This window comes from Micrasema longulum, unplaced genomic scaffold (genome assembly GCF_059751315.1).
Source record: "Micrasema longulum isolate JH-2025_06_02 unplaced genomic scaffold, ASM5975131v1 h1tg002259l, whole genome shotgun sequence".
Taxonomy (NCBI): Eukaryota; Metazoa; Arthropoda; class Insecta; order Trichoptera; family Brachycentridae; genus Micrasema; species Micrasema longulum.
The window spans coordinates 31,560-44,990 of NW_028279417.1; the positions used below are offsets into that span (position 1 = coordinate 31,560).

At 33.6% G+C, this 13,431-nt stretch overlaps 1 protein-coding gene across 1 annotated transcript in view; it reads right to left on the bottom strand.

Moving 5' to 3' along the window:
- The window catches only part of LOC148272650 (disintegrin and metalloproteinase domain-containing protein 10-like), a gene marked incomplete at its 3' end in the record, with an annotated part of 172,123 nt that overhangs the window by 17,929 nt on the left and 140,763 nt on the right, over window positions 1-13,431 (bottom strand). The window contains exon 2 of the mRNA XM_088239754.1: window positions 1,271-1,491. Within this exon, the coding sequence (XP_088095880.1) occupies window positions 1,271-1,491 (221 nt within the window). The remainder of the gene's footprint in view (window positions 1-1,270; window positions 1,492-13,431) is intronic.

The following is a 13,431-nucleotide window of genomic DNA, read 5'->3' on the forward strand; positions in this document are numbered from 1 at the left end:
TCTCCGCAAGCACAGCTCGAGACAGGGGCAAGTCCAAGTTTATGAAGCTTGTCTCTAAACTCCCCATGTCCCCAAAACATTTGCAGTATGATGCTCGAATACCAAGAACTTACTACACATCCTGTGTCTGATGGAAGGTAAAAAAAAAGACCACGTCCATCTCCCCATATTAAGTGCAGATGCCGTATCCCGTAAGCGAATTGCGCCGTGGCGCAGTTGGTTGAGCGGAAAATTGTGAAACTGGCGTCACGGGTTTAATATCCGCCAGTTGCAAAAAAAAATCCAACAAAGATTTTTGTTTGGGTGTTGTGATGTATATTATCCACAACTTTCTTCCATATCCTTTCTTTACTACCTACTAACAATCATTTAAAAACATAGAGGCTTAGCGGGTTATTCCTTCAAAATAAAATAAAACAATTGATGGGTGAATTCGTACGGCTTCTAGGTGCGTAAAATAGTGCATGGGATCTCGCTCTGGCATAATTATTGGGAACATACTAATTGATATCTTTCAATATATTTGGATTATACTCGTACATACTTCCTGAAATCAGCCTATGAAAAATGTTACCCAAGAAAAATATGAAGAACGAGATTCGAGGTTGTTGTAATCCAGCATCCCGACTAGAAATAATGATGGATACAAGAATGGATAATAATATCGTCATGATTGTAGAACAAAGACACGAGAGATTTTCTTTAAAAAAATATAAACTAAAAATATAAAAAAATATAAAAAATATTTTATTTTTTTTGGCAATACATCCTATGAAGGATGATTTCTGTATATAAAAAATATAAATATAAACTTCATAGTTTAGATTTTCTTTAACTTTACATGAGAGCGGTTTATTTTTTTTTTTGACACTGTCAACTCAATAAGTACAATAGTATATCTTTTGATACTTGGGTTAGTTACATATTTGATTTTTTTTAAAACCTGGAATATAAATCCTTTATAAAAAAGACAATGCCGTATTTTTCGCACAACCGTCGATGTTTTACGATCACGACGTTATATTCTTTAAGATGTAGCGCAAAATCGCTTTTAAACCATCTCTATTATTAAGTATATGGTTCGATTTCGAAGGGTCATAAATTATGAAACACTGTTATAGTATGCTGCGTATAAGTTTATGTGTGTATTCCGAGTGCAAATCCAAGCATCTAACTAGATTTATCTACAAAACTAGTAATATGGGACTTGCACGTGAAATTCGCTTAAAAAATAATACCGAAACCTTTGATTTGGATGAGATTAGATTACCTTTATGTCTTCGCTGAATGTGGACACGTCCCTCTTGAGTCGCAGATGGAAGTGCTGTCCGTGCGCGCGGAAGCGCACGTGCACGGGCGGCGCGGGGGCGGCCAGCGGCGCGGGCGCCAGCGCCGAGCGTCGCGCGCGCGCGTGCGCGTCGCGCACTGCCTGCGCCTCGTAGCGGAGGGGCTCGTAGTGCGAGATGTACTCGTTCAGCCTCCGCCGTGATACTGAAAATAATTTCAAACCCATATTTATTTATTCATTTCAAATTGCATTTGTTAACACATTCTATTACAGCTTTTTAATCCATAATAATTAACAACAAAAAACATAACACCCAATATGATTATATTACAATTACAAACTGTTCAATTTATGCTCGAAAATTGTTAACATAAGTTATGTCCGGTTTTTCTCAAAATGAAGATAACAAGAAAACACAACAAAAAAATTACAACAAATTAGTCAATTCATAGCATCTACACACGGTGACACCTGTCTAGTAATTCTTCCAGGCACACTGAAGTTGATGAGAGATAACAGTTTTGAGCAATCCCAAATTGAATTTATAATTTTGAATAAATTTAATAGGACTATAATTTTTCTTCTATCGTTAAGTTTTGACAAATTTTATGTTTTAATAAAAAATCGTCATTTAAAAATTCATGACTAATTCCAAGTTTAAAACTTATGTACCTTAAGAATTTTTTTGGATTCTTTCCAGAGAATTTTGGAGCCAATTGTAGCAAGGTCCATATTGTAGCATTGTACTCTAACTGGCTTCTCACTAATGAAGTATACATCAACCTATGTTTTTTTAATTCCTTAGTCACACGTAACATGAAGCCCAACATTTTCAGTAGATTTACTAGATATGTTGTATATATGAGTAATGAAGGATGCTTTTTGATCGAAACGACCTCAGACGTTGAGACTAATTGTACCCATCAGATAATCAATTAATATGGGATTTTTTATTCTAAAAAAACTCATTATCTGGTAATTTTAAATATTTTATTGTAGTTTATTAGCGGAGCACCACTGGAACATTTGTATCTAAATTACGTTGCAGAGTCACAGAATCATTTACAGTATTATTAACTTTAAAAATCTTCATGTCATCGGCAAACAGCAATATCTCCACATCCATTATATCAACAAAGATGATGAACAGTATTGGGCCAAATAGTAACCCTGTGGAACACCACTAGTGGCACAGAAAGATTAGGATAAAGTGTTCCAAATTTTTAGCGTTAGTGTTCCATCAGTTAGGTAGCTTTGAAAACATTGATGAAACATGTGTTATGTCTATATTTATATGAATATTTCTGGTTTGTAATCATATTTTTCATTGTTTGTAGACCAAATAAGTATTTTGCTAAATTGATCCAAAGAGGTCCGAGGTTTAAACCCCGCTCTACGTCCAATGTTCGAACTCGGTTGTTTCAACTAACATAAAAGGTACAAAAATTAAAATATGTGAGCAAATCATAAGAACACAAACATTTTTCACTGTACACAACGGGTTTATTGCTACATAGCAATTTCATCCACCCAACCATAATAACAAAAATTTAAAAAGAAAAAATGACAAAAAAGGAATATAGAAGAAATACCTAACACAAATCGTAATTAATACAAAATTGCAAAAAAAAAACCAACAACTCTATACATAATATATGATGCAAAAGAAAAAATAAAAACAAAAGACCAATGAAGTAGCATCAGAACATAGTGTACAAGAATTTTAAGTTTTATGATGAATTAGCCGAATATGTAAATAAAAGAAATAGAAAACCTTAAATATTTAAAATTCATAAAAGTGTGATCAATTTTGAAATTAAATGTGATTTAAAACATATATTAATATTGATTCTTAAGATCTTACAAAGTAACTTTATAAAGCATAAATAATAAATAAATAACAAAACAAAATACAATATTAAAATAATAATATAATATTAGTAACAAGTTAATCCATCATCATAATTTGTGTTACACAGTTTGTAAAGTGCCCTGTAAATTCCTTAAAAGGTTTTTTTTATAGTAAATGCATTTTTAAAAATTTATTTTTGTTAAAATTTTTGACCAATTCTTTTTTTTTTGACCAGTCTGTTTTTCGGTTGGCTCGAATAAATCGCTTTTAGCAATAAGTTTCGACATGTTTATATATATAATAATTTAAGGGTTGAATATAGTACTTATTTACAAAAAAAACGTTTACGAATTATACTATGCTGCACATGAAAAGATAATAATAAATAAAATAACCATGTGTGTAATCCTAAGTTCGTTTAGAACCAAAATATTGGATTCAAACAAAAAATGTTTGATTGAATATCAAACCTCTCAAAGAACAATGTAGAGTTCCCTAATCGGTTAAATTCCGTTTCCAGTTAAATAATACGCACCGATCGGCTCCAAACGGTCGTATATAGTAAGCGAAGGAATTGTAAATTGAAGTACAAGGAGTGTGTGCAGGAAGAGAGATAAGAATTCCTGGCTTTTAAGTAAATTATAGCAACGATTTCAATATAGTCGAGAAGAATCACGACTATTCAGGCAATAAAATAAAGAAAAAGGCTCTCAAAACCCGCCCTTTATACAACCTTGTTCTTACGTATCGATATTTGCCTTCTACGGTGATATATTCAAGCTACGGGGTACTAGATTCAAAACGATGACTTATAATATTTAACTTTGTAACAATATTTATCAAAAAAAAATAAATTATGGCATGTATTTTATTGTCAAAATATAGACATATTTCCAATCACCGCACCATACTAAATAAGTACTGTTTTTGATTTTAATAAACGATTTAAGATTCTTCATCATCATTCCCCTTCTGCACATTATGGTGCATAGGCCCCGCCACCAAGATAATTAGTCTTACGCTCGAGGTGCCAGTTCTAGGACTATGAAATATTGTAGTGTAAAAACACATTTTTAAATAAATATTTCGTGTTAACCATGTCGGAAATTGAATCCGATTTACGATCGCCAACCAATTATTTTTTCAATCGTCATTTCTCATTCAAAATAAACCTTGTCCGTATCTAATTGTGCAAATGCAGCGTTCTTTGATCATTTTTTGTAATATAAAGTCAGGGTCAGACTACCTTATATGGCATATGTATCTGTCGTGTATCGAACGAACCTTAAAATTAAAAAGTATCCAAAAGTACTATTTTACCAGCACCAGCGGGCAGACAAACTCGTATTAATAGTACTTATCGCAATTTGCAACATTTTTTATAGGTTACCAGAAGTAAACGGTTTATATCAGTAATAAAAAATTATCAAAGCATGTAAAATGATAGATTTAAAAAGCAAATTGAATAGCGTAATAATACGATAGTGATGAATGAATATTTAATAGTATATTCGCGCTCAGCCTCCGTACCGGCTGGGCGTGAATTTTAGTTTCTCTCTCCAATAGTAGCTTAAAATTCGAAATTAAATTGTTAACTGTTAAACAAACATTGTGTTAATGTTTATAAGTGATCGATGTGTAGACAAAAAGTGGAAAAAGAAGACTATTCTTTTTAAAGCATTATTTTGCGCCTTATTCTTACTAAAATATGTGACAAGTAGTGAATAACGGAAACTTTCAAACAAGAGTGCGCCTACTTTAAAATCATAAAAAAGTATATGAACCCATTAAAATCGCTTAAGAATGTATTAATTTGTGATGCATGTACCAAGATTGAACTATCTGGAATACTACCTCCCACTACAACAGTGCTACTAAAAGTGAACTTATTGATACATACTCAATAGATTTAAAATATCCTTTCTAATATACTCGTACATACAAAATGATACGTCAATCCTTAAACTACTCTCATACACACGTTTGTCTAATAATAATGTCAACAATTTATAAAATTGAGCGGGAATTTCATACTCATTATAAAACGAAAAAATACAGACTAAAATGGATACAAAGTCGTTTGAACAATAGGCTTCTTTCCCCCTCCGGCAACTACACGTGGACCGGGCCATCTTCTAGGAATTTAGCAAAAACATGTGTTTGCACTTGTGCGATACTGCGACAGTGGCTAGTGACTACCGAACATCTACGAAAACTACCCTTCGGATATTTTTATCTGTTATGCTATCCATAGTGTTGAAGTGCTTTATCTGTTTAGTTTTTTATTGTTTACTTTTCAGCACGAACACTTTACAAATTTACTATTATGCTCAATGTTTGTTTTTGTAAATTTATTGATAATTTTAAGTTGCCAGAATTTCACTCGTCCATGAAATTTGTAGCTGCAAGACGATTAGCCCTAATGTCGAAATTAGAGCAGAATGCAAGGCTGAGTTAAGCATTATCGACAAAATTAAGAAAGGTCTTTTGCGATGGTTCGGTCATGTGGAGCGAATGAATGATGAAAGAACGGCTAAAAAGATTTATGATGCGAATGTGTCTGGTTGTAGAAGTCGAGGAAGGCCGAGAAAGACATGGCATGATCAAGTACAACAAATTCTTGAAAGTGGTCATGTGAAAAGTCGGAATAATCGACGTGCGTGCATGAGAAGATGTATGAATGTGAAGGAAGCAAAGGAAGTGTGCCAGGACAGAGTGGTGTGGCGTTCTATCCTCTCTGCCTACCCCTCCGGGGAAATGGCGTGATGGTTAGTTAGTTAGTTAGTTAAGACGATTAGTAATCTAGCTTCAATAGGTAAATGTTATCAACTATCAAATATCCAAATTTAGTAAATGAGTTTAGTGAAATATCACTCAAACTCTAAACTCCATTGTTAAATAAAAAAATAGAAATGTAAATAGGGGCTAGATTTCTTACTGTCCATGCGCTCTGTAGTTGCAAGACGTGTAATCTAGCTCCTATATATCACAACTGGAGACGAGAAACAAGAATCCTAACCGTCCATGCGCTCTGTAGCTGCAAGACGTGCTGGGATATTTTTTACTGTACAGCGCCCTTGAGGTGATTTTCACAAAAACGGCGCTATATAAATTATCCAAATATAAATAAATATATACGTATTAGTATGTTTATCCAATTTTATGTAAAACGAGAGAAAACTGAAAAAACACAATTTGTCAATGGATGGTGCAATGTATTTCCATACATCACTGAAGCTTTACTCAGAAAACAATAAAAGCTTGAATATTGAAATCCAATTCGACGGATGTATATACGAGTACACGGCGTATATGTTGATACAATATGTGATGCGTGCTGTCGGAATTGTGGAAATGAGTGTTATGAAACGGAAAATGAAAAGCTTTGTTATTTGTTGAAGCACACGAGTATCGCACGAATCACTGAAAATTTGTTCCATTAACGAAGTGTGATTAAATTACATCCGCAACATCACCGACGCATTTTATATCTCAGAGAAAAATTCAGAAATCCAAGTCAAGAATTTGTATGATTGCTCATTTTATTACATACAACCTTAAATTAGCAAAACAAACAAATATTTCTTTACACATTTGATGGTTAATAAGACCTCAGAATCCCAAACAAAAATATTTTTTGAATTAATCAAAGGATATTATGAATTGTGATAATGCAGTTAAGAATTAAAAAAATAGTGAAGCAGTTTAAACTGAATGCTGTTTTACTCGTATTTTAGTTAATAAGAAGAAATGAGAAGGAAAAAGTAACCAAGCTACATTTAGCAACTTTACAGAAGAGCCAATAAAAATACTTTATAAAAATTGATTAACAAATCTCATACATATGTATTACTAAACAGGTTGTACCTAGTTAGGCAGACTAGACATAATCCAGAGAAATCTATTACCTAAGTATGTATGTAGTAGATAAAGAAATTGTAATTTTTGTTGATAAACCATTATTATTTTTATTATTTTGGCGTGATTCTTACATAATTTAAACAAACATTCAAAATACAAGATTCCTAATTTTTTTTTTAAATGGCTCTTCTGTAAAGTTGCTACATGTCGCCTGTTAACTTTTTCCTTTAACGAGAATTCAACTTCATAATGCCCCTCTCGTAGAAGTCCTTGTCCCTATTGGAAAAAAACTCGGACAACCAATTTTCACAGGCCTCTATTGAGGCCAAATTTGTACCCCCAAGCGCGTTGGCCATAGACAGGTGGTAGTCACTCGGTGCAAGGTCCGGACTATAGGATGATGCATAAGAACTTCCCATCCGAGCTCCCGGAGCTTCTGACGGAGCTCTTTATCAAATATGTGTGCGGCCTGGCGTTGTCCTGATGAAACACGATTCCTGCCAGTTTCAAACGGTCGAGTTGTTCACAGTAGAGGGCAGAATTGAGCGTTTGGCCATAGAAGAGCAGCTCATAGTAGAGTATCCCCTGTCAATCCCACCAAACACCAGAAACATCTTCCTGGCCGTCAGTCCTGGTTTGGCCAAGGTCTGGGCCGCTTCGTTGGCTTTCGACCACGATCTTTGTCGCTTGACATCGTCGTAAGTGACCCACTTTTCATCACCAGTCATCATTCGCTTCAGAAATGGGTCGATTTTGTTGCGATTCGGCAGCGATTTGCAGATGGAAATTCGGTCCATGCGGTTTTTTTTGCGTCAGCTCGTGTGGCACCCAAACTTTGAGCTTTTTTTTTTTAATCCAGCTTTCTGCAAATGGTTTAAAACGGTTTTATGGTCGATATTCAGCTTCTGGGCGATGCTACGACTGCTAATATGAAGGTCTATCTCGATATTTTCCATGATTTTATCGACATTTTCTACGAATTCGCTAGAACCACTGTTGTGCAGCACAAACCCAAAGAGTATCGGCCCCGTAAATATCACAATATTTTTAGGTCGCCTTCGACGTGTTTTTCTCTTTCAGGTAGTAAAAATGTAAAATACGGCCTTTTTTTCCTTCGTGACCTCCATACTCGACGCACGATAGTTCACGACTGAACCGACCAAGCGAAGCGTTTGTAGTTTACACTCGCACCTTTACAACGCCGTATTGTATGATCCGATGTGACCAATAATGAACGAGATATACTTTAGTTGAAAAAAAGGGCACGAAATACGAAATAACTTTTTCTCCTACCCATTATATACGAGAATGTACGCAAATCTAGTAATAGCAAAGCATTCCCGGGTTCAGCTCGTTTATGATAATTACACGTACAGTAGTAATTAGACATCACACAGTAATTACGAGTTGGGACACAATTATATTGAAAATAGAGGTAGGAATTTTATGAAAAATATGCTTGAAGATGAAAACTTACTTTTTTGTCAAAACCCCTGTAAATAACAAAGTGATAGTTGAGATTTTTTGACGATCTTAATCTTCAAAAGTGTAATTGAAAAAATGTGAAGAGAACCCGACGAAACACGTTTAAGAATGAGGAATTTATGCTATCAAAGCCTCGAAAAGGAAAATGTGAGAAATCCCGGCATTCTTCTATTTGGGTACCAAGCGTAAGAAAAATTGAATATTTTTTGCTAGAAATGCCTCGTGTGGAAAACCTGCTGAAAAGGATACAACTTATTCAACCTCTACCAAAGTCAATATAGAAGTGTGAATCGTACTAAGAACGATTGGTATACACGGGTATGCATATTATACATTAAATTCAATCAACTTTTTTCGATGTCATTAACGGAATGCATGGTTTGAATGTCAGCCCTGATTCTATAGAAATACACTACGTCTTACACAATTGAATTATACGATGTTTATATTTAAAAAATATATATATCAATTGAATCGGCTTGCGGTCCCGTGGCAAGTGTTACGCTCCCGTGTTATGGCAACATGCTGTATCTTAAAAAAACTGGTTTTGAGATAAATGATTTTAAAGTTTCTAAGACGTATTGTTATGTTCCTCGCAAACTAATGGTAGTTTATTTAAAACATATTTTTAGTACAATAAAGGTAATTTGTTCTATAAAAATATATTGTTACCAAGCCAATTTATATGGCTTGTCTGTGAAGATCCTTTACAAGAAACATATAATTGTACTATTTACTGCTAACTAAAATGTAAGAGCGAGAAAAAAGACAAAAATAAGAATAAATTTTAAAAAGACACGAACGTTCAATAATAAGATAAAATAAAAACGTAATACAAAACAGAATATGAAAAATTAAAATTAGAAATATGTACATAATGGAATTTTTACACATTTTAAAAATAGTGGATAATCTATTTGGATACTTAGATAAAATATGCGAGCCTAATAAATATTCAAAATTATTGATGTCCTTTATGCAAATAATTTATTTATGTATTTTATGGAGTATGATCAGATTCACGTTTGTGAAAATCTAAAGTACGTGAGATGTTTGGTTTAAAATAAGAGGTCCACATTAGCCTTAAGCCATAAAAATGCATTTGCCACAGTCGGAAGTAATCTCTCTTGGCTTTGTGGAGGCGATGACCAGAACCCGGCAAAAATCTTTCGAGATATATATATAAAATGGCAAACACCCGCACGAACACCGAACACGTCCACAGTAAACTGAACAGGGGGGTATGTAGTATTCAGCCCGCCTTAAACGAGGTAAAAGAATGTAGGTTACATGCTTCACCCACACCACGGAGTAAATGTAGAGGAACTAACACTTCTGATATAAATTAAAAAGTAAAAGTTACAGAAGACAGAAAAACAGCACTTGAAACGAGAAAACTAAAATCCATTGCGCAATTGTGAATAAAATGACTAACCATTGTTCCGAGATACCGTTGCTCCGAATTTGAGCGCAAAAATATTGAATCATGTTCATCATCATTATACGAAATACGTTACTAGTACTCGTGACTGTGTGATATCAATGATGCTGATGTAATAAACTTCCGGATTGGAAACTTCAAAGTCGGTAATTATGTTTGTGTAGAATCGGATTTTAATTGCTGACATAGATTTGGAACAAAAATATCCACATCTCAACTTATTACATCTCAGATAGTGTAGAATCGCGTGAACTAACATAGCTACGAGGAAAACCGCAGACTAACGTACAATTTCGAAACGAGTTTGATAATAATGCATCAGTAAGATAAGTTCGTGGAAATAAAAACAGTGGATTCAAACAAAACAGTTTTATATTTAGATGGAAATATAGTATTAGATTGCCAGGAAATGCCTAAGTTGATAGATATGCAAAGTGATAAACTAACGCGAAGTTGGCGTACAATAAGAAACAGGATTAATACTTCTCGTTTCCAGCAAGCGTCCCATTTGCATCGTCATACGATCGGTAGACAAGAATCGGCGTCGTACAAATCGGAAAAGGAAAACGAATTAATATCCATTACAGAAACGAACATTCTCATCATCATCTCAGTATCATCTCTCTATGAGGAGAGTTCAGCGTGTATAAGAGTTAATGGGGAATTCACATCTTGGTTTGCGATCTCAAAAGGCGTGAAACCGGGATGTGCAATCTCACAATGGTTGTTAATTCTATACATGGACAACTGTATGAAAGATATAGAATATACGGGTTTTGTAGCAAAAATAAACAAATTTTCAGTAAGCTGCTTGTTGTACGCTAATGATGTAGTTCTTTTAGCAAGCAGCAAGGAAAATTTGCAACAAATAGTATCTAGAATGTATGACGTATGCCTGGAGAGCGAATTGATGATGAACGAAAGTAAGTCAAAAGTTATGGTATTTGAAAGGGGAAGTGAGGTTACTGATTGCATAATAAATTTAAACAACGAATGTCTTCAATAAGTAGAAGAATTTGTGTATCTGAGTAACAAAATGAACGGCGCACTAAACAAAGTAATCACAGTGCACAACGGAGTTTTAGTCCCAACACTTATGTATGGAAGTGAAACTAGCAGAAAAAGTAGCTGCAGTAGAATTGCAATGCATTCAGAGAAAATGCAGTGGTAGACAAATTTGATGAATATGCATTTGAACAAAGCTCATCTGTCACTCTCTCTCATGCCTTCCCGATATTGAGTGAAAAAGACAACTGCACGTCGAACTGATGATGGTACTGAGCCGATTTGGTTTTTTTTTATTTAGAAAGAGTATCAGAATTAAATTTTCTGCGACGATACTCTTTTCGTTTTCCAAAATTATTTACCATTTTGTATACTGTACGTCCGAAGGCGGCAGATAAAACGTATAATAAACGTAATATATGGGTTTTTGGATAGTCCTAAATAAGAAATAATTTATCAAAAAAGCAAAACGATGGAGACGCGCCAATTGTAAATATATATAGTGTGTAAAATCACTGCTCTAGTGCCACAATTCAGGGAGAAAATACGGGAATACGTTTGTATGAAGAAGTCTAAATTATCATTTTTAAAAGTTTTAACCTATATTTGTTCAAATTGAAATGTATCCAAACAGTGATAAGGTTTACTAACAATCTTCTGAATACGTACATTTTTGAAAATATGATTTAGACTCTCATGTAATTTTTAGCAATAAAATTTTTCCCGATGGAATGACATATCGTTTCGGGATAAAACGTAGCTTGTATCGATTGCCGGTCCTCCAACTCTATCACTATGAAAAAAAATATGACTATTCGTTAGTCTATGGCCACGTAGCATAGTTATTCTGTCCAAAATCCCACAACAAAACCAAAAGCAAGTCAAACTAACCATGGATAAACCAATTGAATTTTAAAAATTTAAACTCAAATGAATTTCAAATCGATTCTGTTTGACATCCGTCCTTGCTGCCCACTTATTTTAAAGTTTCTCATTGTTGATCTATTATATAAATATTCTCATTGCGGATATCTATATCTGTAATGAATCGCCGTGTCGTGTCTCGCAAAAACTCGAAAATGGCCTGATTATGTGCGGTTTTTAGCAAAATTTTCTAATTCACGTCCTTAGGGTTTACAAATAAGGACATCTTAAATATGCCAAGTGGAAAAAAAAGTTAGAAGCATAAATATATGTGTTTTCATCGATTTTCCAGGGTTGCATTCGACTGAAATGCATAAATTAAAAAAATCAGAGGATGTTCTTTTTTGTATATTAAAAAAGTTTGAATTTTTACGTTTACAAACAACAATAATTTTTAATGGATACTGAATTGATGAATTTCCTTACAATTTATTTTGAATGGATTTTTAGTAATGCCTTAATAATTTTAACAGACTTTTGAAACATTTTCGAAAAAAGTATTCTTACATAAAATGCACCACTGTTCGTAAGTAGACCAAAATTTGACAGTTGCAAAAAGAATGTTATATTTCAAAACAATTAATTGATGTTTTGGAATTCAACCATAAACAAGTACCTAGGTACCTACTTTAATTCATTATTAGAATATTAATAATTTTAAGTTTTGGAATTCAATCATAAACAAGTACCTCAGTACCTTATTATCATCATCTTGCATCTACGGAGCGCATGTAAGAAATCTAGCCCCTATTTACATTTAATTTTTTTTTTATTTGACAATGAAGTTTAGAGTTTAAGTGATATTGTAAAAAACGGATAAAAAACAAATTTATAAAAATAGAAGTTAGATTACAACAAGTCTTGCAGCTACTGAGCGCATGGACGGTTGAAATTCTAGACCTCATTTACTAAATTTGGTATTTGTTTATTAGATATTTGATAGTCGATAACATTTACATAATACGATTTATAAAATATGATAGCTAACATCACAAAAAGTCTTGCAACTACAAAGCGCATTGACTAGTGGAATTTCATCAGCATAATAATGATTTTTAAAAGTTTAAAAAGTTTACAATAAAAATAAAGAAAACACAATAATAATACATCGAGCACAGAACTAGTATGTATGGCAATTAAGTGAACATGTAACAGCACAAAAAGTAAACGATAAAAAACTAAACAAAGATAGCATTCCTTAACTTATTATTAAGGTTAACAAGATGATAGACGATACTCGATCTCAAAGGGTCCGTGTTTTAGGTATATACTTTACAAGGTCTATTGTCCTTTTCCTAGTACATAACTGTAAAAACATTTAGTTCACATTTGGTGTTAGTAAATGAACAAAGACCATTACGAAAATACTTCGTTTGGTAAGGTAAGTTGTAGGTGCATAGTTTAAAATAATATATAAATAATAAACCTACGACATTCATATAACCGTATTTAGCGGACGATAAGGCGCATCGGACCATAAGACGCACCCCAATGTTTGGTTGAATTTTCAGAGTAAAAAAGGGCGTCTTACGGTCCAAAAAATACGGTACTTATTTATTTGACCGATTTAAAATT